At 39.9% G+C, this 27,052-nt stretch overlaps 1 protein-coding gene across 4 annotated transcripts in view; it reads left to right on the top strand.

Moving 5' to 3' along the window:
- Nucleotides 1-27,052, top strand: part of KLHL32 (kelch like family member 32) — a 195,435-nt gene that overhangs the window by 138,323 nt on the left and 30,060 nt on the right. For 3 of the 4 annotated variants that reach the window (XR_006279876.1, XR_005291949.2, XM_038395698.2), the window contains exon 6: nt 8,614-8,829. Coding sequence is in view for 1 of the 4 variants with exons in the window: in XM_038395698.2 (XP_038251626.1) it covers nt 8,614-8,829 (216 nt within the window). In the remaining 3 variants the exon portion in view is untranslated. Of the gene's footprint in view, nt 1-8,613; nt 8,830-27,052 lie in introns of those variants that run through there. The other variant, XM_043510674.1, reaches the window with a different exon arrangement.

Genomic DNA, 27,052 nt, shown 5'->3' on the forward strand with positions numbered 1-27,052 from the left:
AATAGCTTATTTATATTACTTCTATTTTGACTTATACCCGAGTTACCTTTAACCATTCTTCATCTTCTTTCTTTCTTTCTTTCTTTCCTTCTTTCTTTCTTTCTTTCTTTCTTTCTTTCTTTCTTTCTTTCTTTCTTTCTTTCTTTCTTTCTTTCTTTCTTTCTTATTTGTTTTATTTTACTTAACATTTATATTACCATAGTGCCCAGATGCCCCATCAGGATCAAGAGTCCATTGTGCTAGCGGCTGTTCAAAGAATTATGAAGACAGGGCCCCTGTCCCTAAGGGCTTACACTTTTAGAAGACACATTTTTGCTTTCAGGCATTGATTGTCATCACTTTTTGCAGAGGGGAAATAATACAAAGCTATCCATTTCTGTGATACCAATATGGGTAGTCACATAATACCTTGATTTATAACTGTGTTGTAATCCAAATAGGAAGCAGGTGGAGTCACAACTGGGTATGATGCCTTGGATATTAATGGCTTGGCTCAGCAATGGAATTTCTAAAGCTGTATACACTTTTTCTGTAATTATGCATTCATTAAAAGATTTTATACCCAACAGAATAAAGTAAATATTTTTTGATCTCTGTAGTGTGCTCCCAGACTGTAGATTTGCACAGCAGGGTCTTGATAATCTGAATAAATTGTATTTCCCCAAGGAGTTTATCTTTCAAATAAGGTCATAAAGAAATGCAGTCTCTCCCCTTAGTTCTCCTTGTGATTTTTTTGCTATTTATAAAGCAGAGCACAGGACTAGAAGTATATTGTACTCTAGCGTGCACTTGGCTATGATTAACTCTAATTTATCAATCTGTTACTTATATCCTCTTCTGTGGCTTGCACAATACAATTATTCTTAAAACTATAAATTAAATAAAGATCGATTTGAAATAAATTTAAATAGAATATTTCTAAATGTTCTTTCTCCTGTTTGACTCTCTTCTGTATCCCTCTATTAAAATGCTGTTAGTATCATGTAGTCTACTGTAAATATTTAATATTGTCGTTCTATTAGGACATATTTGTCTGAAAAATTGATTTTCTTGTATTCCCCCTAAACTTAAGATTTTAAATGTCAGCTCATTATTCAATTGCTTTGGTAGCCAAAAAGTTGATATAAATAACATAGAAGCCCAGTAAGATGCTTAACATGGAATGATGGATTCACTCACTACTAAAAAGAGCAGTTTGGAAAAAAAAAACAGCCACCCTCTTCAGTAAAGTACAGTGAGCTGAATGTATAGGACTAGATACACAAGTTCATTTTGGAGGTAGACATTGATAAACATTTTGACTAATTTATATAATGAGGTTCATGTTCGCTATGGAATATACCAACTATTTATACTGTAACTCAGTAATAAGAACTATATACTGTTAGTTTGAATGTGAGTTAGCAAAGTAACATAGATCACATTAGCAAAACATTGGGTCTCTTTCTTTCCCTACCACACTTCTTTAATTCTTCATGTGCTCTCTTTTAGTTTGTTTTTCAGATCTCCATAAAAAGACATAACACCTTTATCCTTTGTACAATGTACATTGTTTTTATATAATTTATTTATGCCTGATGCTTTCAATTATGTGTTAAATACTTTTTATTAAAAATGTCATTTTAATGAATAGTACTAGAGGACAGTATTCTGTAATACAAATATATAATATTTATTTTAATAAATAAACGTATATAATTGCTATTTCAAAACAGTAACTTGTCATTTAATTGTAAATCAAACAAAACCCATTATAGGCAAATACAGTCAGGACTAGTTTATGCCTAATCCCAACAGAATTGAATGGGTAGCCCATTTCAGAGAATGCACACTTCATTGATTTGTTAATCTGAAGGTTTTTATCTAGTTAAGAATTTAGTTTGGAAATGTATTCAGAGGAAACAGATGTATTGATTGTGATTCTGTTTCACTATATATATATGTGTGTGTGTGTGTGTGTGTATATACACATACATATATAGATAGATATATTCTGATACCAAAAAAAAAGAAACTTTGGCAAGAGGCTTCTGTACTCTGACATAGTCATATGTTTGTTAAAGCCTTATCACTGATTGGGAGATGGATTATCTGATCAGTAATATACGTCTCACACTCTCAGCATGACACTTTTGTCCTTAGCAGGATAGCAATGTGCAATATCGGTATAATTTTGATTTGAGCAAATGATTGGTATGACAATTGGATGATTTTCTTTTGAGAAAGCTGATAAACCAGCTTCTCTGGTTGTGAAGTTCAAAGCTAAAGGCCAAATCTGACCTTCTAGAGTCAAACGTGAGTATTTCTGTTTAGAGGCCCAATCTTTTAAAATATATTGATAGCCTTTTAACCCATCAACCCCCCGGAAGGTGATTAATTTCAGCCTCTGTGTCAAGCTGACCTATTCTGAGGAAGAGTCAGCATTCTGCTGAACCCCAGCAGTAAAAAAAAATTAAAAATATTCTGATCAGTATCTGCAAGTTGTTGAGCCCCACAGTTTATGCTCAGTCTAGGGATGATGACTCTTGGCTATAGCTGGTTCAAAATTTTCCATTGAAACTTTTTTCCCCTCCTCCCATGGAAAATGCCTTTTGGACAAAATGGAAATTTCACCACAAAAATTCAATTGCGTTCCTCCATTCTCAACCACCCTCCCCAAAAACAAATTCCCACTCTGCCACCCTCCCCCTCTATTTCAGGGACTCCCTGTATCCCTCCCCCAGACCTTGCCAGCAGCTCTATGTGAACCCCTATTGCTCCTGTGCTCCCACCATTCTTATTTCTTTTCTTTCTGTCTGGGAGATAAGTCATACAGGGTGTCATCATTTTAAACTGTATTGGAACTATGGGCTGAGATGGGAGTATTGTTATGCCGGAAAGTGCTAATGTCTGCCATCAAACTGGTTCTTTGATCAGTAGATAGTTACAGAGCTGTTTAAGGTTATGATTCTGCTATCCCAGATTCAAGGTACTCCGTGTGTACCCCATTTTCCTTTTCCTATTTTCAGCAAAATCAGTAAGGTTCTGCCTTACTACAACATTCCCTGAAATTTTGGAATTGATCGGCATTCAAAAATTATGTTTCAGATGGAGAAATGCCATCAAGTTGCTCTTTTCAGCAAATAAATAATATCCTGACCAGCATTACTCATGATATATAAGGTCCAGAAGGCTGCACCTACTGCACCTGGAGTCTATTTCAAAACCCACTGAAATCAATAAGAGACTTTCCATTGACTCTGTTGGGTATTCGATCAGGCTCATCTTTCTTTGGTGGAAAGTTAATCTTCAGGTCACAAGGCCTCCATCTTATTCTCCTTATTGCTGACCTCCAAAAATGAAGAACTCAGTTTATTTAAGTTCATGTCTCATACATTTCTTTTTGGATGATTGACATTCCATCAGCCAGGGAAAACCCCATTTCAGTGGCTCAGAACATCGCTTTCTGCAACAAAGTTGACTAAACAAGGTTGCAAGTGCAAAACTCTGCAAAGTTCATTAGCCATACATTGCTTGTTTCCTTTCCTCAATGCATAGGGATGCTAGTTTCACAGACGAGGTGGAATAGGGCCTTCAGTATTATCTGTGATCTGCGGAGATGCATATCCCAGAGCTTGCACATATAGCAAATGTGTCTCGCATAGAATCCAGGTTCTTAACCTCCATCAGCCTAGACAGCTTCTGTACTAAATTGCCATTGGTTCCCCAGCTGTGGCTATATAATCTTACTTCCCTCCCTTTTAAATCAACTATCGTGGTAAGAGGTGACCATATAAAAACCTAAAAGGTAGAAACCGTGTTTTCTGTTGGGTAATTCACATGCTTGAAATTCATCACATATTTAAGTGTTTACAGGATCAGGGCCTAAATCCCAGCTTTCTTTGGCTGGCCTGGGCCAATTGACCCAGGGTATGTCAACATTGCAATTAAAAACTGGTGGAGGGCCTGTGCCAGCTGACTCAGACACGGGCTGCAGGGCTTTTTAATTGCGGTGTAGACGTTCAGGCTTGTGTTGGAGCTTGGGATTTAGGATCCTGCCAGATAAGAGGGTCTCAGAGCTCAGGCTGCAGCCTAGGACCAGACATCTATACTGCAGTTAAATACCCCCTCAGTCCAAGCCCCATGAGCCGGAGTCACCTGGCACAGGCCAGCCACCGGCATTTAATTGCCTTGTAGACATATCCCTTCAGACTCATGGGGCTTGTGCTGTGGAGCAAAAAACTAGCAGTTTAGACCTTGTGGGTCTCAGAGTCTGGGCTCCAGCCCAAGCCAAAATTTCTACTCTGTAATTTTGAGCCAGTCTTTTATTGCAGTATAACATGCCCTTTGTTATGTTGCCAACTCTCTCAGTTTTAGCACAACTTTTGTGCTTTTAGCATTTTCTTTAAGTCCCTGCTCGTGAAGTCATCTGATTATTTGAGCATCTCAGGTTTCATTTAAAAAGCAAAAGTAATTTTTTTAACCCTTTATGGTTGCAGGCAAAAGCTTGTGAATGTTAAGCCTACATGCTCAAAACCGGAAAGCAAATAAAAACAACCCCAAATGTTGGATTTTTTTTTTAATCTCATGATTTTGGGGAACTGGTTTATGATTTCTGAACTCGTAGGGTTGTCAATACTGTCTTTGGAATGCAAGTTTTCATTCTATTCATCTCTACATTTTAAAGAGAACCAAGAATGACTAAATATTTGCAAGATTTTTATATACGTACAGGTCATTTTTAAAAAAATAAATGGAAACAGAACTCCTAGTACTCACTGTAGGTCAGCAATTGCCAGCAGTTGGTATCTGAGAAATGACAACCTTTCCCTATATCTAGAATAGGAAATAGCTGCCAGACCTGAGATACCACACTGTGATAATTTGCTAGCAAATATGGATATTTTCAGTGGTGACCACTGTAGTTTCTAAAATGTTTTTGTCAAGTTCTTTATTAATTAGTAATCAAATAACATCCCATAAATCTGTCAAATGAAATTTATATCAAGATTAAATTTTTCTATGAAATTACATTAAAATCCAAATATTTAATTGATAATGGAATGTTTTTTACTGTAAAATCCAAAGATTTTCTGTAATCCCATTGCCTATTTTTAATGAGTATATGAATTGATTTGGGGAGCAGTAGTGCCAAAAACTGTCAACCCTTGCCCTGTTTCCCCATGATTGTGAGCAAAATCATTTCATGTAGGAAACAAGAAATGCCAGGAGTTTCAATTTGCAGAATTCCTGTCCTAGCCTTCTGTAGTGGAGAAGGATTTGTCCTTACCTTATCTGTCTCATTATGGAGAAGAGGAGGCATCCTTCGATCTACCAGAAAATGTATGGCCCTTGAAACTACAGCAAGCCCTGAGTGCTTATTGTGAATATGCATAAACCTCAGCTCCTGATTCTTTAAAAAATAAGGAAGAGATTCTTTACAGAATGTAGCACCTTAAATAGAATTTGCCTTCAATACACAGCCCCAAGCTGGAGGATATGCAGGGGGTCCATATTGCAGTGGGAGCCCCACAAGGAATTTGGTCATCCTGGAGTAGCAGTTCTACCATCAATCAATAGAAAACCATTGAATTCACTGACAAAGCAGACCTTATCCCATGGGTAGCACGCAGAACCTTCTGGAGATTCTCTTCTCCTTTTCCCATCTTCCTTCTGCTCCACTCCATGTGCCAGCAGAGCAGCAAATTGACATTTACAAGATCTCTTGTCAGTTTCATTTGGCTCTGCCAGTCCATCCAGCAGAGCTGCAAGTGTAATTCAGGTAATTTAGTCTTTTCCTCTTTTCTGCTCTGCTTCCTGTGCTAACTAAGCAGCAAAGTGAAACTGACAAGAGTTCTTGTAATTTTCGCATAAGGAGTGGGACAATGAGGGGGCTGGTAGCAGGGAACAGAGCAGTAAATTGTGGGAGAAAACCAGGGAGTAGGAGAGGGGGAGAAAAAACAGAGAAAAGCAGATAAAATTCTATGAATTTTATTTAGGGTCCTTTGTCACTCTGATGTCTCAAATAATATATATTTGTTCTTGTTGAATCTGCTCTATATAATATAATCTCTGGAGTTTCTGCTATGCTGTCCTTAGGAAGCTGAGGTGTATGGCCACACTGAGAATGCAGGAATCACTATTTAACCCAAGGAGCTGTGGGCAAATCCCAGGATTCTAGGTCCTCTACCTGGTCTGCATGATCCTTTGTGTTGCTTTCTAGCCTCCTCTTTCCCATGGCACCATAGCTCATTGAGGAGATGTACTATCATTGTGTCTCATACATGATCAGTCCCTTCTGTGTATGGAATAGAAGCTTTGGGAGGGGAGTTAATGCTACAACAGACAGCATTAACTCCCATGTGGATTTCTGTCTGCATATCCACAGGTTTTAGAGGCAAGTGAGTCTTGTAGAGCAACTGCTCCCTGACTCTGTCATTCTCCAAAACTCACAAAGAGCCAGCAACACACTGTTTTTGTAGGTGGCCTTTCTCAGAGTTGGGAAGGATACAGTGAAGTCTCTGCTCATTCTCCCTTGTCCTTAGGTGTTTATTTCAGGAGTTTGTCTTATTCTCCTCTACATTGTGCACTGGGCATGACCATTTGGACCATTATTATTTAGAGGTACTGTGTATAGTTTTGATTCCTGTATTTCTCAGCTGGGTAAGAATAGGAATGGGAAGGAGAGTGAGGGAGTGTTATGATAATTGTGCCTACAAATTTACCTTAATTGAGAGCTTTACTGTCAAAAATGTGTACGTTTTAACATGTCATGATAACCTATAATAACAAATGTTGATGGGAATAATGCAAGAAAACCAGACAGAGAAACTGGATTACTCTAAACCCAAAAGTCCATGTTGATATAATCCAAAAACTGTTGAAATTAGCATGATGATGTAGAACCGGAAGTTAATGAACCAAAATTAGCGTGTTGGATAGTAAGCCTAATTGTTGGACAAAATAATGAGAGGATGGGTTACTCCACTCAACAAACCCTTTGTGGCTTTTTAAAGACTGAGATTTTGGGGGTAAAGAAAGAATAGACGGAGGCTACTGGACCAAGCTTCACTGTCATGGCTGCCACCCCCACTGTCTCCAGGGACCAAGACCTTCTTTGGCTTAATCTTGAGGGGTGTCCTTACCAGCTCAGGCTAGAGACGGTTGGTGATGTCATCTGGATTGTTCTATCAGCTCCAGCTGAATTCCAGACTGCATCTTCAATGAAATGGTATTGGATTTTAACAACAGCAACAGCAGCTCCAGCTCATCTCAACTAACTTATTTTCTTTTCCTCAAAAGGTCAGTTTTGGATCTTACTGACAACAGGAAAAGCAACCGCTTTAGCCCATCTCAGCCAGCTTCTTTTCTTTTCCCCAAAAGGACAGTTATTACCATCTTTAATGCTCTCTAAGATACCGTGGAACGAGGGGTTTTTCCTTCTAAAAACTCTACAGCTAAAGGGAACACAAAATGTTAAAATGAAAGACTTGTTTAATATTTTACATTTCAGATCTTTAACTGTTTTTCCTTCTTTTCTGTATCATTAATGAAAGGTTCAAAGGATTTTTAATGGTGTGTTTGCCATGTTCTAAGCAGGCTGAGGTCTCTCTACACCTAATCCCAGATCCTGTTTAACATTAATAAAGTTGGATAGTGACTGGGTTCTGTTAGACCTTTATAGACCTAGTGACTAGTTTCTTTGTTGTTTATTTTCTAGATATTTTTTACTTAGTGATAGTGCCCAGTGTACTAGGTGCTCTCCTAACATAGATGAAGACATGATCTTGATCTTGACAAGCATGAGATCTAAAATTATGTAAATTGCCCAGATTGTAATAATTGCAGCGATATGCAAGGCTGAAAATGTGGGCCTTTAAATGTAAGATCTGTTGCTATCTGGATAGAAAGCACTTTTGCTTTGGTTTAGCTCAGCTTTTGTCAGTGTTCATTTTTCTGCTTCTAGACGAAGAAGCGGCAAATCAGGATACTGTTGGTGCAGAAGATGAAGGCAAATCTGTTTTAATTCACTGATGATATATCTGTAAATTGAAACATAATTTCAGCATAGGTTTCAGAGTAGCAGCCGTGTTAGTCTGTATTCGCAAAAAGAAAAGGAGTACTTTTGGCACCTTAGAGACTAACAAATTTATTAGAGCATAAGCTTTCGTGAGCTACAGCTCAAAACAGAAGTCCTCAGTGAAACTAGAAATCCTATTTATGAAAGTGCTTGCAGTTCTCTTTTCAAGGCAGATGAAATAATTAATAATAAATAATGAGCAAACAATTGTTCTGTAACAAAACTTTTTAATTAATGGAAAGATTTTTTTTAAAAAATCTATGTGTTGAATTCTGCCAGCTCTTGTAATACACTATAAAACATTTTGGTTTATTTATTGGTCCACACACAACTGCATGTCTTACAGTTGCTGCAGATGCATGCATAAATCAGGCAATTTCAACACCATGATTTCTGAATGCCCTCTATCATTCACAATTGCCCGATTTGCACATGCAATTGCAGCATTTGCTCATGCTTTTTTCACACGTGTGCCAGACCATGGTCCTCAATCACCTATTTCTCTTTTGCCTTTTTTTCTGAGACACATTTTTTGTTTTGCTTTACTCACCCAGGAATTAAATAGCTTTAATTACTTGGACCTGTATAAGCTCGCTGACCTCTTTAACCTCACTTTGCTGGAGAAGGCAGTGGTTGACTTCTTAGTTAAACACCTCTCTGAGCTGCTGAAGAGTCACCCGGAGGAAGTCCTGGCTCTCCCATACTGTCTCCTTCGAGAGGTCCTGAAGAGCGACCGACTCACTTCTCTTAGTGAAGAGCAAATCTGGCAGGTAAGGAAATCGGTTGGTGTAATGTGTGACACTGTATAAAACCAGGGAAAACTTTTGTTCTGGAGCCCTTGAGCAGGTGCTGGTGACACTAAAATGATTAAAGGCTCAGGGAAACAAAAGGGGACAAACTAGATTTTGATGTTAATACAGGACCTGCTCTGTTCTAATACAATTAGTTAATCTGGAAGAAGACTTTTTGTTGTTTGACTTGTGTGGCCTAGTATGTTAACGGGAAAAAATTACAACATTGTGGCGTAATATGGAATATGATTTAATAGCTTTTAATGCTAAAGAAACACACAGCCACATGCCTTTTAATATGTTTTGCTACAAAAATATATATAACAAAATAATCTGGGAAAACAATCCTTCTGTAAATTTGTGAAAATGGGAGCTTCAGAATATAATGGAAGTAAACATCTATAATATTAATTACAGGAACACTGCTGTTTGTTTCTTGTTTGCTATCATGCAATATGGGAAAAAGGCAAGGCAAGGTAGGAAAAAATTGTTAAATACATCTGTTTTGGAAAATACTTTTTATCTTCTAGAAAGGGAGATACCTTTGGGCTAATGGACGGTAGAAGCAGTCAGAAGACCTGAGTGGTGTTCATGGCTCTCTTAATAAGATCCTTATCTGCTGGGTGATGTTGTGTAAGTCACTTCATCACTCTGTGCCTTGGTTTCCCCATCTGTGAAATGAGGGGTATGATACTTATCTTACTTCGTAAGGTGTTTTGAGATCTGCAGATGAGCAGTGCTATTTAAGAACAAAGTTCTTCAAACTACCAAGGCAGAGTGGAGATAAAGTTTAATGCCTTTATTCTAGTGGCTACTGCACGGATTTATTTCTCAGATTTTGAGGATAGAATATGCAGTCTTTTCCAAAGACGCTATTTTCATTAAAATTGAAATATAAACTTGGACTCCTGCCTACCCATCTTTGAGAGATCCCCTGGTGCTGTACTCTTTTATAAAGGAGGAGGGGATACTCTGGAGTGCTAGCCCTCATTCCCTTGCTTGGTAAAGCAGTTTTGATGAGTGAGGTTGTGGGAGTATTGCTGACTGGCCCATTTGCTTTCATTATCACTTCACTGCAAGATGAAAGTGCTTCTCAAAGTGCTTTGAGATATCTTAGAGAGGAGAGATGCTGCAGAAAGCCAAGCTGCATTAAATAGCATGCTGGCACTGGTCAGTGTGGTATGGCAGGCGTTCTCCCCATGTTTGCCATTTCCAATCTGGTAAGTGGGAGTTCTTAGGTCTCTGGTACTGTGACACTGGCCTTGCCCTATGGGACAAATCTGGGAAAGATTTTCTTAATGGCCTGCATGACAGTAGGGTGGACACTCCATGTAGCAAATATGATATTGTATGCCAGTGTTGCAGGTCACTCTGCAGATACTGCTATGTACAGCAGTGATAATATAACAGCAGCTTCTTTTTGCGTGACAACAAACTCTACACTGTCCATTTAAGTATTTCATAATTGCCTCTGTAAAGGTTACTAATGCTGTTATGTAGAATGTTTTAAACTAGTTTTCTGCTGCAGGCAGAAAAATATGTATTTTATTTCTGGTTCTCCAGAATGAATTAAAAGACGCACATAAATATTTACCAATTTAGGCATTCAGCAGGCAATAAGAAACTGTTTTTTGCTTTATCATAGTAAATAAATAATTCTCTCATAGTCAACCCAATAGAGGAAAATCAAATCAGACCAGCTATATTGCCTCAAGTGTAGTTAAGTTCATCATTTTTGCTAAGGTTATAGTGGTAATGCAATATACCATGGAAGAATCTAATATTCAGCCCAGGGTGAAGATTGGGTATGCCAGAGGATTAGTGTCAGGGTGCTTTATAGAAGTGAAACTTGATGGACAGGCTGGAGACAGATCTACAGAATCTCATTAAATTGCTGAATTGTTCATTACTGAGCACTCTCCCTGTAATAAAGTGCTCATTGACTTTGACAAATCCCTATCCCATGTCTTGCAGAAGAACAGCAGAGCAGGAGGTGTTGGGGAAGCAAGCGGAAATTGGCACAAATGGGGCAGATAATAGAAAAGCTGATGAGGGATACTTCTACTTGATTAATGTGTCCTACCTGTAACTATTGTGGCATCCCAAAAACACACAGATGCACACACATTATAACAACATTGATTCAACATGTCCCCAAGGCAACTTCACCAGTAGTCCTCACATGAAATTTCAACCACAAATTAAAGGTACCCTTCCAGGGGCGGGTCCCTGGAAGAGATCACAGTGTCCCCAGGGCACTACTACTTTCACTGGTGCAGCGAGGTTTAAACTCACAGCATCCACTGGGTGAATCAAGCCCAATGTACATAAAGATTAAGGCGGTTAAAAAATATAGGAAGTCTGGCTTTGGGATAACGTATAGTTTTGCTGTAGATGAAAGCTAAAATCTACTGTAGCTCATGTGTGCTCCATGCTAGATTTTTGTTAGGTTGTTGATTGTGGATTCCCCAGTTGATTGAATGTTGTGAACTATATCCTTAAGCAAGACATATTTTGTAAAGTTTAATAGTAATATTAGCTTCTAACACACAAAAATATGACTAATGTTCAGTAAGATTCTACAGTACTATGGTGATAATTCTAGATCGTCTTGGAAAGAAAGCCAAGATTTTATGAAGAATATAGTGGATAAAGTAAGTAGTAGTGCATTTCTTAGTAAAGTGTGCACCGTTATTAACAGAAAAATCTTATGAACCTCATTTTCCCAGCCTAAATGGGGCTTTTCTTTGGAGAGGCAACTACAAGGAATCCAAAAAACCCTATTTTTTACAATGTGAATAACCCTAAACTTTTCTAACATTACCTTAACCATCCTAAAACAATAACAATGGTGGAGGAGCGGGAAGAAATACAGTTTCTTCTAAACAAATGACTAGAGTTGAAATGGCTACCAGCTCCTGAAAACATAAGTAAGAAGGGGACATTGGCGCTAGTGTTTTAGAATCTATATTTTATTGATTTTTTTCCCATATAGATTGTTACATTCAACTACTGTGTGGGATATTTAAATACTACTTTTGATAGATCATTGCAGGTGTATACGATTCATGTCTTGTGTGCTCCATTAAAGTGTGTGTAATAATTCATCTTGGTGGGAAGAGAGAATTAAATAGAGATACAAAAAAGACAAGGAAAAATCCCGAGAAAGTTAAAACAAAAGTGAATAATTCGTTGATCTTGTCCTTCCCTTGTCATATGTTTGACTGAGATGATCAACAGTGATATTTATTCAAAAGTTGTTGTAAATACTTTCCAGATGAGGATATAAATGTTTAGATTATCATTAGGTGGAAAGTCAATTTTCTCATAATTGGCTATTTCTAAAAGGGCTCATTGGCTCTACTTTAAGGAAGCAGCTTATTTCTTTCCCTTGGTAATTTAAAAAGTAACCAACCTTATACAGCAATGCATGTTCCCAGAGAAATCTAGTACCAGAGGGCTTCTTGTTGGAAACTTAGAGTGGTAATATGCTAAATTTAAAGGCTATTTAAACAATAAACTGATGTTACACTTAATATTGCTATACAAAAGAATCAGCTATCATCTTAATTCAGAACTTTGATTTTGAAGGGGTTAGAAGTTCACTGTTCAGAGGATCATCGTAATAGTTAGAGATGGAAATATCTCTAGGGTCACCAAACCCCGCAGTAGTAGTAGTAATAGTAGTCCTCCAGTTTATCGAATGATATTATACTGATACTATATTTGATCTTAATCAAAAGGCTAATTCTGAATCGCATTGGACTGAAAATGAGTATACCAGAGATCAACACAGATTTGTTTTTCCCTCTTTTACTTATACAAAGGGTTGTAAAGTGATTTTTTTAAAGTTAATTTTGAGAAGAGTTCAACATTAGCCATTTTAGATACCTTTTTTTGTGAAGTTAAGGTTAAGAAAAATATACAAGAAGGTCCAGCACCTTCCTATCCATCCATCTATCAGTAGATATAGATATTAGAGCTGGTAATAAAAACATAGTCAAAACAGCATTCTATTAGAAAATCCTGTCTTGACAAAATCAAATTTTTTTGCAAAAGCATTTTGACTTTTTGATATAAAAAGTGTCAATTTTTCATTTCAAATGTACACATATATAAATTAAGGCTTTCAAGCGATTAAAAAATTAATCGCAATTAATAACACAATACAAAAATTTATTGTGATTAATTACACAATTAATCACGTTGTTAATAAGCTTACCAAAGATTTCACTGTTAAGCCAAGCTGGTCGCCTGCCATATTTGCTATTCTTTCTGCACATCGGGATGATTTGTTCCTGTGCCCTCAATAAGGCTTCTTTAAAATACAGCCAGCTGTCCTGGACTCCTTTCCCCCTCATATTAGCCTCCCAGGGGATCCTGCCCATCAGTTCCCTAAGGGAGTCAAAGTGTGCTTTTCTGAAGTCCAGTCTGTATTTTGCTACTCTCCTTTCATCCTTTTGTCAGGATCCTGCACTCAGCCATCTCCTGGTCACTGCTGCCAAGGTTGCCACCCACTTCTACTTCTCCTACCAATTCTTCCCTGTTTGTAAGCAGCAGGTCAAGAGGAGCATGGCCCCAAGTTGGTTCCTCCAGCACTTGTACCATTGACTTTATAGTTACATAACTTTTCCTACTAACATACGTTTTTCCTAATTCAATTTATGCACCATTTTTATTGTCTTAGAAACACTGACCAACAAGGAAAATTGATCCCTGTCATCTTTATAAGATCCCTTTACATACGTGTGAAATTATCTCTCCTTATTTGCCTTAAGTGGTAGGCTTAATGTTCTCTTAATCTTGTCATTAGTTGACAATAAGATCTTGTTTTACTTTCTTCCGAACTTATTCCAAGTTTGACTGTGGGGTTTTTTTTTAAACATGAAAATTTCTTATTGCTACTGTAAACCTATATAATGGTAATATAGAAAGGCTTTATTTTACATTAAAGAGCAGTGATTTATGAAAGGCATCTCTGTGTTCTATGCTTCTAATTTTCATTTTGATACATGTCGATTCCACTCCATGATTTTTTGCTGCAGCTGTAAGCAATAAAGAAATTACTGGAGTACATTACTTTTGCCTCAGTATCCTGCAATAATATTGCCCCCCCTAATTTATCCTGGATTAACTGTAGAATTGCATAGAGCATCACACTGGTAGGCAGGAGGCTGCTGTGCCTGTGGCTCCTGAATTTAGGTCATCTCTGCAGCTAAGTAGGGAACATGGAATTTAGTTTAAAAACAAAGTGCGGAAAGTTGACACCAAGGTGCATGTTCAACAAGATGGTTTCTGTATGTTGCATTTGCATTGGTCTATCTTCATGGAGTCTAACACACAAGATTAACTGAAGTATAATTGTATGTATCAATGTATATTTAAGTAAAAGGAAATGTTCTTGGTCATTAGTGTTGTGCTGCTATTAAAGCTACAGACACAGTGTCAAGATGAGTAATGGTATATTTCTAGGTTTGACATTAATCTATTTACTGTATGCAGTGATAGCATACCTACCAGAGGACATCTAAGTACGAAAAGTAAAAGCAGTAATCATAACAGATATCTAAGCAAGGTGGCCACTCAAAACAGTTGTCCCCAGAGTGCTTAACATCAGTCCCCCTAGACACACAATTATAATAAACCTTTGCGAGTTAAAACCCTGATTAAACAGAACCCTGCACTGCTTCTTAAAGGTTGCCTAACTCAGGCTGTGAGGGTTGACTTCAATGGGAGCAAATTCTAGAGATAAGAGGCCTCTATACAGAATGCCCAGCTACCCATTCAGTAAATTTATCACCAAGGATGGGCAGCAAAAGCATTCCTACAGCTTGTACCTGCGGAGATAGAACAGAGGGCTGGATTCCGGGCCATTTAAAGCTTTGCAAATTAACAACACCTTATAGAAATTTTATGACACTGGTCATATTGGGTAAAATGTTCAAAAACATCTTATGCCTGGATCCTGAAAAGTATTTAAGCAACCAACTCTGATTGATTTCAATGGGAGTTAGGCACCTAAATACCTTTGAGGGTATGTCCCTAAGTCCCATTTCAAAAGTGACTTAAGCTCTTAGGGTATGTCTATGCTATGAAATTAGGTCGAATTTATAGATGTCGTTTTTTAGAAATGGTTTATATATAGTCGATTTTGTGCATGTCCCCGCACAAAATGCTCTAAGTGCATTAACTCGGCGGAGTCCTTCCACAGTACCGAGGCTAGCGTCGACTTCCGGAGTGTTACGCTGTGGTTAGCTATCCCACAGTTCCCGCAGTCTCCGCCACCCATTGGAATTCTGAGTTAAGATCCCAATGTCTGATGGGGCAAAAAACATTGTCGCAGGTGGTTCTGGGTACATGTCGTCAGGCCCTCCCTCCCTCCGTGAAAGCAACGGCAGACAATCATTTTGCGCCTTTTTTCCTGAGTTACCAATGCAGATGCCATACCACGGCAAGCTTGGAGCCTGCTCAGCTCACTGTCACCCTATGTCTCCTGGGTGCTGGCAGACGCGGCAGCAGCAACCCATTGCCTTGTGGCAGCTGACGGTGCAATAGGCCTGATAACCATCGTCGTCATGTCTGAGGTGCTCTTGGCCGCCTCGGGAAGGTCGGTCAGGAGTGCCTGGGCAGACGTGGGCGCAGGAACTAAATTAGGAGTGATTTGACCAGGTCATTGTCTTTAGTCCTGCTGGCAGTCCTATTGTACCATCTTATGGCGACCAGGCAGGAGATGAGGATGGCTAGTAGTCCTATCGCACCATCTTCTGCCAGGCAGGCAGGAGATGAGGATGGCTAGCAGTCCTACTGCACCGTCTGCTGCCAGCCAAAGATGTAAAAGATAGATGGAGTGGATCAAAACAAGAAGTGGATCAGATTTGTTTTGTATTCATTTGCTCCCCCCTCCCTCCCTCTCTCCCTCCCTCCGTGAAATCAACGGCCAACAATCGTTTCAGTGAGATCTGTCAGGGGCACCTTGAAAAGTTTAATGGAGATTCAGTCCTGCCTGAAATACCGGGAGGAGGGATAGCTCAGTGGGCTGAGCATTGGCCTGCTAAACCCAGGGTTTTGAATTCAGTCCTTGAGGGGGCCATTCTGTATGATAGTTGTTTTTCTTTCTCCTTGATGTAAAGCCACCCCCATTGTTGATTTTAATTCCCTGTAAGACGAGCCTGTAAGCCATGTCATCAGTCGCCCCTCCTTCTGTCAGAGCAACAGCAGACAATTGTTCTGCGCCTTTTTTCTGTGCAGACGCCATACCACGGCAAGCATGGAACCCGCTCAGATCACTTTGGCAATTAGGAGCATATTAAACACCATGTGCATTATCCAGCAGTATATGCAGCACCAGAACCTGCCAAAGTGAAACCGGGTGTATAGGCGACGTCAGTGCTGCGACGAGAGTGATGCGGACATGGACACAGACTTCTCTCAAAGCATGGTCCCTGGCAATGTGGGCATCATGGTGCTAATGGGGCAGGTTCATGCGGTGGAACGCCGATTCTGGGCCTGGGAAACAAGCACAGACTGATGGGACCGCATAGTGTTGCAGGTCTGGGACGATTCCCAGTGGCTGCGAAACTTTCGCATGCGTAAGGGCACTTTCATGGAACTTTGTGATTTGCTTTCCCCTGCCCTGAGGTATAAGAATACTAAGATGAGAGGAGCCCTCACAATTGAGGAGCGAGTGGCAATAGCCCTGTGGAAGCTTGCAACGCCCGACAGCTACCAGTCAGTTGGGAATCAATTTGGAGTGGGCAAATCTACTGTGGGGGCTGCTGTGATGAAAGTAGCCAACGCAATCAAAGATCTGCTGATATCAAGGGAGTGACCCTGGGAAATGTGGAAGTCATAGTGGATGGCTTTGCTGCAATGAGATTCCCTAACTATGGTGGGGCCATAGACGCAACCCATATCCCTATCTTGGCACCTGAGCACTAAGACAGCGAGTATATAAACCGCAAGGGGTACTTTTCAATAGTGCTACAAGCACTGGTGGATCACAAGGGACGTTTCACCAACATCAACGTGGGATGGCTCGCATCTTCAGGAACTCTGGACTGCTTCAAAAGCTGCAGGAAGGGACTTTCTTCCCAGACCAGAAAATAACCATTGGGGATGTTGAAATGCCTATACTTATCCTTGGGGACCCAGCCTACCCCTTAATGCCATGGCTCATGAAGCCATACACAGGCAGCCTGGAGAGTAGTCAGGAGCTATTCAACTACAGGCTGAGCAAGTGCAGAATGGTGGTAGAATGTGCATTCAGTCATTTAAAAGCGCGCTGGCGCAGTTTACTGCCTCGGTTAGACCTCAGCGAAACCAATATTCCCACTGTTATTACTGCTTGCTGTGTGCTCCACAATATCTGAGAGAGTAAGGGGGAAATGTTTATGGCAGGGTGGGAGGTTAAGGCTGCCTTCCCTTCAGCTCAACCATGTGCTGGACCATATTAGTTTGAGCCTCCAGCAGCCTCAGCATTGAATCCTGCTTCTTCTCATCATGTTTCCGCCACCTTTCAGCTTCAGCCCTCTTTTCAGTCCGCCACCTCTCCTACCGGTCATTTTGTGCTTTCCTGCACTCTGACATTGTCTGCCTCCACACATTCGTCTGTGCTCTGTCAGTGTGGGAGGACAGCATGAGCTCAGAGAACATTTCATTGCAAGTGCATTTTATTTGCCTTCTAATCTTTGCTATCCTCTGGGAAGGAGAAGATCTTGTGATGCTTGAAACACATGCAGCTGGTGGAGGAATAAAAGGGACAGTGGTATTTAAAAAGACCCATTTTATAGAACAATGGGTACACTCTTTCACGGTAAACCTTGCTGTTAACATTACATACATAGCACATGTGCTTTGGTTAAAAGGTCGCATTCTGCCTCCCCCCACTGTGTGGCTAACCCCTCCCACCTCCCGCATGGCTAACAGCAGGGAACATTTCTGTTCAGCCACAGACAAACAGCCCAGCAGGAAGAGGCACCTCTGAATGTCCCCTTAAGAAAAGCACCCTATTTCAACCAGGTGACCATGAATGATATTACTCTCCTGAGGATAACACAGAGAAATAAACAACGGATGTTATTTGAACGCCAGCAAACATACATTGCAATGCTTTGTTCTGCAATGATTCCCAACTGCGTGCTATTGGCCTGTAATGGTAAAGTGTCCTACCATGGTGGACGGAATAAGGCTGCCCTCCCCAGAAACCTTTTGCAAAGGCTTTGGGAGTACATCCAGGAGAGCCGCGAATGCCAGGGAAAATTAATCATTAAACACACTGCTTTTAAAGCATGTATACAATTTAAAAAGCTACACTCACCAGAGGTCCCTTCTCCGCCTGGAGGGTCTGGGAAGGAGCCTTGGGTGGGTTTGGGGGGTACTGGCTCCAGGTCCAGGGTGAGAAACAGTTCCTGGCCGTCAGGAAAACCGGTTTCTTCGCTTGCTTGCTGTGAGCTATCTACAACCTCATCATCTTCCTCGTCCCCAAAACCTGCCTCCATGTTGCCTCTCTCTCCATTGACGCAGTCAAAGCACACGTTGAGGGTAGTGGTGGCTGAACCCCCTAAAATGGCATGCAGCTCACCATAGAAGTGGCATGTATGGGGCTCTGACCCGGAGTGGCCGTTTGCCTCTCTGGTTTTCTGGTAGGCTTGCCTCAGCTCCTTAAGTTTCATGTGGCACTGCTTTGGGTCCCTGTTATGGCCTCTGACCTTCATGCCCTGGGAGATTTTGACAAATGTTTTGGCATTTCAAAAACTGGAACGGAGTTCTGATAGCACGGAATCCTTTCCCCATATAGCGATCAGATCCCGTACCTCCCGTTCAGTCCATGCTGGAGCTCTTTTGCAATTCTGGGACTCCAACATGGTCACCTCTGCTGATGAGCTCTGCACTCACCTGCAGCTGTCCATGCTGGCCAAACAGGAAATGAAATTTAAAAGTTAGCGGACCTTTTCCTGTCTACCTGGCCAGTGCATCTGAGTTGAAGTGCTGTCCAGGGCGGTTGCAATGGAGCCCTCTGGGATAGCTCCCGGATGCCAATACCATCTAATTGCGTCCAGAGTACCCCAAATTCGACCCAGCAAGGCCGATTTCAGCGCTAATCACCTTGTCAGGGATGGAGTAAGGAAATCGATTTTAAGAGCCCTTTAAGTTGGAAAAAAAAAGGCTTCGTCGTGTGGATGGGTGCAGGGTTATATCGATTTAACGCTGCTAAATTCGACCTCAACTCCTAGTGTAGACCAGGGCTCAGGAGCCTACGTCTCATTGGACATCAACGGAACTTGGGTTCTTAATTTCCTAGGTCACTTTTAAAAATGTCACTAATGTTCCTAAGTCATTAAGGTGATTTTGAAAATTTTACTCATTACTTTAAAAAAAAACCCCACACATGTAATGAATTAATCTGAAGACCATCATGTGGGGATTGAAGATTCAGCCAGAGTAAACAAAAGTGGCACCATTTTGGCATAAGGTCAGTTGATTAAAATGTGAAGTGCTCTGTGCTTGAAGAAGACAAGTGAACAGCATCTAATGTTCTCACTTGTTCTTTTTTGTAGCTAAATCAAAAAGAATCAGAGTTGAGCAGTAAATTCTAAAAGATTTTTTTTTATTGCTGTTGCGCTGTCCTCTGAAATGCATTCTTGGCAGAGTTCAAGGAAAACAAAAAACAAATTGGCTGCTGACATGAAAATGCATAAATGTTCCTACAGTTAACGTTACTGGGCCCATCCTTGTTAGGAGTAGGCTCCTGCAGTGCTTAGAGATGTAGTGCCAGCCTTGCTAGCTCATAATGTGCTCTGAGTAGACTTCTGCAATCAGATGTCTGATAATGAAGGTATTGAAGTGGAGAGGAGGAAATAGACAAACGCGGGATGCATCAGGGTAGGAAATCTAAAAGGGCAGAGTTATGGAGTTTTTACCAAAGAGCTTTAGAGTTGGGTTTTTTTAAAAACTAAATCGGGGGGGAGGGGGAAGAAACCCATTCCTCCTGCAGTTAATGTATTTGTGATGTGACTTGGAAAAGCTGCCTAGATATTTCAAGGTATTAAAAGGAGTATTCATATGTGGTGTTTGCAAAAAGTATGCATACATCTTCTACTTACAAAAGACATGCATTTGGATAACAGAAGCCACATTTACACATGTAATTCTGAGGTGCTGCATGTTCATTCTTACGTTTTGTGGACACAACACTGGCACACGCTTTTGGAAAAATAGCCCTAATGTTTTAGTAGCAATATGACAACATAGAATATATATAACTTAGTGACAAATATGCATTTTAATTGTATGGTTTTGCGTAGGGCCTGAGATGGTAATATCATATAAACCCTTATGGAAAAGTCCTATAGATTTGTGGGACCAGCCTATCATTTTCTATGAAATTTTATATAGCAACAATAGATTTCTGAAGGATGGTTCAAAAACCTATAGAAAAATATAATGATTACATTCTATAGGTATTTAGATAAGGTTCTATAAAAATTAATGGCATTTATGTAGAATTCTGTTTTTCCTGCCTAATAAATCTATAACATAACACAAAGCTGTAATACTTAAAATGTGGCTATTGAAAGTTAGTGTATTTTGTGACAAATTAGCCTAAAACATTATTTAAAAATCCAATGCAAATCTGAAACCTAGTCTAATCTAAACTTTACAGAAAAAGCTATTATCATTATTTCATTCCCCCCACCTAAAATTGATCCAATGTAGTTGATAATTTCAGTCTCCTAGATTGAGATCAAACAACAATGGAGAGTCGGGGCTAGACAAATCTATTTGTGAGCCCAGAGCTGTTTGTTCATTACTAGCTTTTAGAATCTGTTCACCAAATAATTGTTTATAGTGGGTAGTTGCTTATAATTTTTAACCTTCTCTTTTCTGTGGATGGACCTGTTCCAAATGACACAGCAAGTTGCCTGGCCTTTGGTCTCCATTCTTTTTAATGCTCTGGTAGATTGTCACCTGCTGTAATTTTGCACTCTTATTTCTCTGTGACAATCTTGTATAAAGAAAAGGATATATTGATTGCAGCAGCAAGTATAGGCTTTCCCCTCCCATCAGTCCCAACTAATTTATTTTATTTATTTCTTTAAATTTCCAGATGTGCTCATTCCAGAAGCATAGGACTATAGAATGGTTGCTAACAGTTGTGTGTCAAAGCTATTTGCTCCAGGGGACACTCACTAATATAAATTGTCTTCAAGCAAGGCAGCTGGTTGTAGCAATGGAATTTCATCACTAGGGAGCCCTGCTGCTCCACCACAGCACAAAGTGTTGGGGGAGGAAGAGGGTATGAGGAGCTCATTCCTAGAGCCTCAGCACAGATTCCCAAAAGGGACAGGTCAGTGCATCAACATCATGCACCAAACGGTGGAGCTAGCCAGCTGCCCAGTGCGAATTATGCTGTACCCTCTGAAATGTAGCAGTTTTTTCCTCCCATCAAAATATAGGCTATTTTTGCCCAGCTGCTCCAATCTGCTCAAGGAGGAATCCTGATCCTTCCTGGTAATATGATGCCACAAATGAACCTCATATGGTAATATCAGGTCAAATGTAGTGATCTGATTTGGCCCATCTTATGCAGAGACAAAACAGCCAGGTATCAGAGTTTTAGCAGGCTTTATTTTGTGGCATGACATTTGACCAAATGTCTGGGTTTCTGCTGGGAAGGTTATGGTACAAGAGTGTAAGCCAAGAGATCTTGATTATATACTCAGATATGCCACTGATTTCTTATGTCTTATGTCAAATCACTTAATCTCCCTTTATCTCAGTTTTCCTATCTGTAAAAAAATATTTCAGAGGGATGCTGTCATTTATTAATTCCCAGCAATTGCTCTGAGAACCTTAGAAGAAAGGTGCTATTTAATTTTAAAATAATACCAGTAATGTTTTGGGCCTAGTCCCATGGAAGTAATGATAATCTAGATGAGTGAGGATTTACTCTTTTCTGCCTCCCCCAACCTTGTCTTTGTCTATCAAGATAATTCGTGAAAAACAAAGTTATGTAGAGAGAAATAGTGTCTGCAAAGTTATGGTTGCAACCTGTGTTCTGTAATAAAGCTGACTTTTAAATACTATCTCCCCCTTGTTACTCTGGAAAAAACAGATCTTCAAGTTTTCAAAATGATAAGATTAATGATGAAGCAGATTTTTTTTCTCCTGAAAATGCAAAGGAAATTAAGCACTTTTTTTTACATTCCTTCAACTGAAAAAGTGCCGCCTTTTTGCAATTTTTGTAAAGTTCTTTTTCTTGTCCCTATGTTCTGTAAGTAAACCACAACTTTATGATCTCTAATTTTATGGAATTCTTACATTTAAAATGCCTTTACATCTCCTAGCAGGATTGTAGGCTATTATATATACCTCTGCTTTTACACAATCCTTATGTAAATGTCACCTGAGACTCATAACATTAAGGTATGACTGGATCTAGAAAACAGAGTTTAGTTTTAACACAGGATTCACTTGATCAGTATATCTATCTAAACTTCGGTCAAGGTTAATTTCCAAGAAAAATAACATTTATTTTACTATTTCTGTTTTTTATTAGGTAACATTTTCAGAAGCACTTAGGTAACTTTTTACCCATTATTCCTAATGAAATGAATGTCCTCATTAGAAAAAATATGTTGCAGTTTTATAAAGTTCTGAAATATTCTTCAGAGCTTCAAGATGTTTTAGCAAATGCCTAGAGATTTCACAAAAGGTCCCCATCACTTACAAAATCTATTTCTGTCTTAACAAGTATTGTGTAAAACAGTGGGCCTGAGAAAGGGCCTGCACAGTTGAGTCATTTAGGGAAGGACAGGTGGTCTTACAGTTAAGGCACTGGCCTGGGCCACCAGAGATCCAGGTTCAATTGCTGGCTCTGCTCAGACATCTTGTGTAATTTTGGGCACTTCAGGGACTCAGTTCCTCATTCTCAGCACTGAGCTATTAATACTTTCCTAGTTCAGTGGTGTTGTAAGGATAAGTGCATTAATGTTTGTGAGGCGTAGCGATCCACCAGTGATAGAACTACCCAGGTAGCCCCAAAAGTTGTTTCTCGTGTACCCATATTTGAACTGCAGCCTGGAGCATATGCTCTACCAGACCTCAGCTCTAGGATATGTATTCTCTTCATTCTTGGGGGTGAGGGCTGTACAGGACAATGCACCTGACTAGCCCCACAAAGAAATCAAGCAATTAAAAGAGTGATGAATGGTGCCCTAAAGCTTAAACATTTTAGGCAAATATATCTTATTAATACGTGAGGATAAGTAAGAAATCATTTTAATGCATTGTGATTCACTTTAACACCATTAGTTCTGATTAATTCAATTGCTATTAATATAGCAGCATTATGTACCTCTGACTAAATTACTTTGTAATTTATCATTTATGCTACCAGACTGCAAAACCAGCCAGTCAGATTGCTGGATGACTGAATGTTATTCGGCGCTGAAAGTAAAAAACAAAATTTCAACCATCAGAAACTAGCTAATTCATGGAATAAAGCCTGCTTTCAGGTAGCTGCGTTCTGTGGTTGTCATCATTAAGGCCAATAGAACCCAGACCAGGAATAAACCAGCAGTGTTCATGATATGTGAGACACGAAAGTCTGTGTTAGCTGAGTAAGGGCTTCTTAAGGAAGTCTCCCAAGAAACTTCACAGTAGCAAATTGCAGGTCTTCCAGGAGCAGGAAGACATCATGTGAATGAGGTCCCACCTCCTGCTCTCCACCACTCTTGAGACTCAGACTCATCTACCCCTCTTTTTGATCATGTATGTGCAAAGGGCCTAGCTAATTCACATTTTGGGGAGAATAAGACTGGCCTTCCCTTCTCTGTGCTTGTCAGGCTTCACGACTCTTGAACGTGGGTCTGTGGGGGTCCTGGGAGTCATTACACTCCAATCCTCCACCCAGCAGCTCACAGACGGCAGCTGGAACTGGGGTCCAGGAAGCCCAACTTGGACACAAGCCCCTTCCCACCCCCATACCCTTTACTTTAACCCTGGTCCTGGAATGCCTAATCTATTCCCTTTCATCTTGGATCCATAGCACTTCAGTGTCTGTGTTTATTTTTGGAGCCATTACACAACCTGACGGTAATGAGCGTCTTTCATTTTAAAAAAAAAAAAGCACACACATTTTAGGAACGTAGGAATTGCCATGGTCCATCTATTCCAGTACCTGTCTCCACAGTAGCCAGTACCAGATGGTTCAGAGGAAAAACTCCATATATGTGTGATAATCTGCCCCCACAAAGACTTCATCCTGATCCCTAACAGGCAGGGATTGTTTTAAGTCTTGAAGCATGAGATTTAATATCCATTTGATGCACAGGAGTACTGCCCACAGTTTTTTCCAAAGAAAAATACGTTGTTGTCAGCCATAGACTTCATTACAGAAAAAGGAAATACTAACAAAATAAAATGGAATCCTCTTTGCCACCAGCTCAGTTAGGGTCCTTTATTATGTGGGTGCTTATGGTGGTTTCCTCATTAACTTAGTTAATGTGTGTTATTTCTGCTTATAACCCAATCCATTCAAAGAATTAAATCTTTCATTAGCCAGCACGTGCATAATGGACAGGAAACATTACAAAATTATTTAAACCCTTTTGCATTAGCATCAGCCTCCTCCCTCCACCCCCACTTCAGACAAACATTAATCTTTGCTGCTAAGCTTCCTTTTGTTTTGCTGCGCTGAGCTGCATGTTGATATATGAAAGTGGTGCCTGATTGGTGAGAGAACATCTGATGCTGGCCACAAACAACACAACGGGGAAGAAAGGATCTACCACTCTGCACTTGAAATACCTGCTCTATTCAGCTGTACAAAGAGATTCCCTTTGATTTGTAATGCTTTCCTTTCAATAGCCATTGGAATTATGGAAAGCCTTGTGGCTGGAGTGCAGAGCTGGAAGAGAACTGGGGCTGCAGAGTTGGAGCTTTACAATCTTTCCAATTTTAATCAAAGCGGGCCAAAATTAAATTTGTTAGTCTCTAAGGTGCCACAAGTACTCCTTTTCTTTTTAAAATTTGTAAGGCACTCGGATCCCAGACTTATGAGTGTGGTAATGACACCTAGACAAATAGGTTCCCTTTTTATCCCTATAGAACTTACGCTTGAATCAACTGCAGCCTGCCAGAAGCTTGCGTACTGATACACTGAGCACAATAACTGATTTCCACTTTAATCTCAAAAAACAGACTCTGTTTGATTCTGTTATTCACTCTGAGAAGAAAAAGATTATTAATGTGACAGTCTTTAAAGTTTTTTGTGGAAAGGAGAGCAATAAAGCAATAAATGTATTGAGAAATGTATTAAGAGAAAACATTTGCAGGAGATCTTTGCCCATCATTTTTTATCTTCTTTCATCATGAAGCATGTTCGCTGTGATACACTATCCTGCTAATCAAACAGCACTGAAAGGTTAGGTCATTGGAAGTCTTTAGTCATTTTGTGCTTTTCAAGAGTGAATTTGTTAAAATTATGCGGAATACCCACTTAAAGCCTCAGCTGAAAACCCTACCTGTGTTTTATAACTCTGCACTGTCAGAACTCATAATAAGTCAAACATTCTTTCAGAGGCACTCATAAGAGAGAGGAAAAAAAAAACCTGTACATTTAAGAGTAATTTCAGATTGTAAATGAAAAAGAGAGGCACGACTGTTCATTTGCACCAATCATGCCTTCCTTTCATCTGCTCTGATTAGGCCTGGTGCGGTTTCATCAAACTACTCCATCACTGAGCTGTCACTCCAGCCTTCTGTTGATTGAAAACAATCAGGGCTCTGATGGCACAATTATTCTGACCCTTTAACTAGAGGCTGCTGTGATAATGAAAGGTTGATTATGATAGTTTGTGCCTCTTTCAGTTTGCCAAGAAGGTTAATTTGGGCATCAGACGGATGTTTAATGGGCGCTTGCTGGCTACACTGAAGTAAATGAGAACGTGCAGTCTTCGATATTGCACGGATATAGTTTGGCTGTCAATCATTGTCATTTTGAATTTGTGCCTTACACTCTGGAAATCACATTTTATTTCTTCCTTGGGATTTAATTTATTCTGTGCCCTGAGGAAGTTCTTTCACTCTCTGACCTTCGAAGAAGCTTTCTCTGTCTTTTTTTCCCCCCTCCCCTCAAATGGAGCCCAAAGGCACAACACATCCAGAAGAACATTTTCCTTTCATTTTCTCTTAAAAACCCCGGAAACTTTAAAATCACTGTTTAGACCTCATCTTGAATAAAAGTAAATTTTTTAATTCTGATTGTAAAATAAGAATGTGCAAATGAAAGTGAAGTTTGCCTGCTTGCTAAAGCAGCGTCACAAAGGGGGTTGCTTATATATATACATATTCATAAATATTCAATAAAGATTTTAAAAATATCTCTGTGAGAAGGGGCATATTTTACACACACACACACACACACACACACACACACCCCTTAATGTAGTGTAAATGTGATCTCAGTACCATCCTACAACTTTCTGAGTCAGAAAGTCTCCCTCTTTTCAGGGTTGAGGGGTAGGAGACATTTCATTGCAGATTCAAAGATTATTAATATTTACCAATTTCAGATTGAGAGAATCCTATGCATAATTTTGTAGTTGTTTGGTTCATGGCATAAAAGAGATGCAAATACATAATAATTTTGATTGTTCTACATGCAGCTCCTTACAATCTTTTTTTATGCACATTTTTCTAATTCAAAAAAAATGACAGAAGGAAAAAGATTTTATATATTTAGCCATGTGGTTTGTGGATCTGAGTCACTCCCTCTTGATATTGCTAACAAATATGAGATAGTACCTGCAAGGCACAATTTTAAAGAAGTATCTGGACATTTAGTCACAAGACTACTGTTAATTCCAGAGCGCTGAATTTCTTCTTCCGGGTGAGTGCTCCACTGCCGCTATGCCCTGAGGCCCTGCCCCCACTCCACCCCTTCCCCTGAGGCCCCGTCTCACCTCTTTTCACCCTGCTCCACCCCCTTCCCAAGTGCACCCCTCCCTCATGCCACCTCTTCCTGCCCCTTTCCCCCAGCTCCTCCTGCACGCTGCCAAACAGCTGATTTGCGGGGCCTGCTGAACAGCTGATGGGTGGAGTTGGCACCTGTGGTTAACTCTGTCCCATGACCTGAAAAAGAGCTCTGAGTAAGCTTGAAAGCTTGTGTCTCACCAACAGAAATTGGTCCAGTAAAAGA

The sequence above is a fragment of the Dermochelys coriacea genome, chromosome 3, assembly GCF_009764565.3.
Source record: "Dermochelys coriacea isolate rDerCor1 chromosome 3, rDerCor1.pri.v4, whole genome shotgun sequence".
NCBI lineage: Eukaryota > Metazoa > Chordata > Testudines > Dermochelyidae > Dermochelys > Dermochelys coriacea.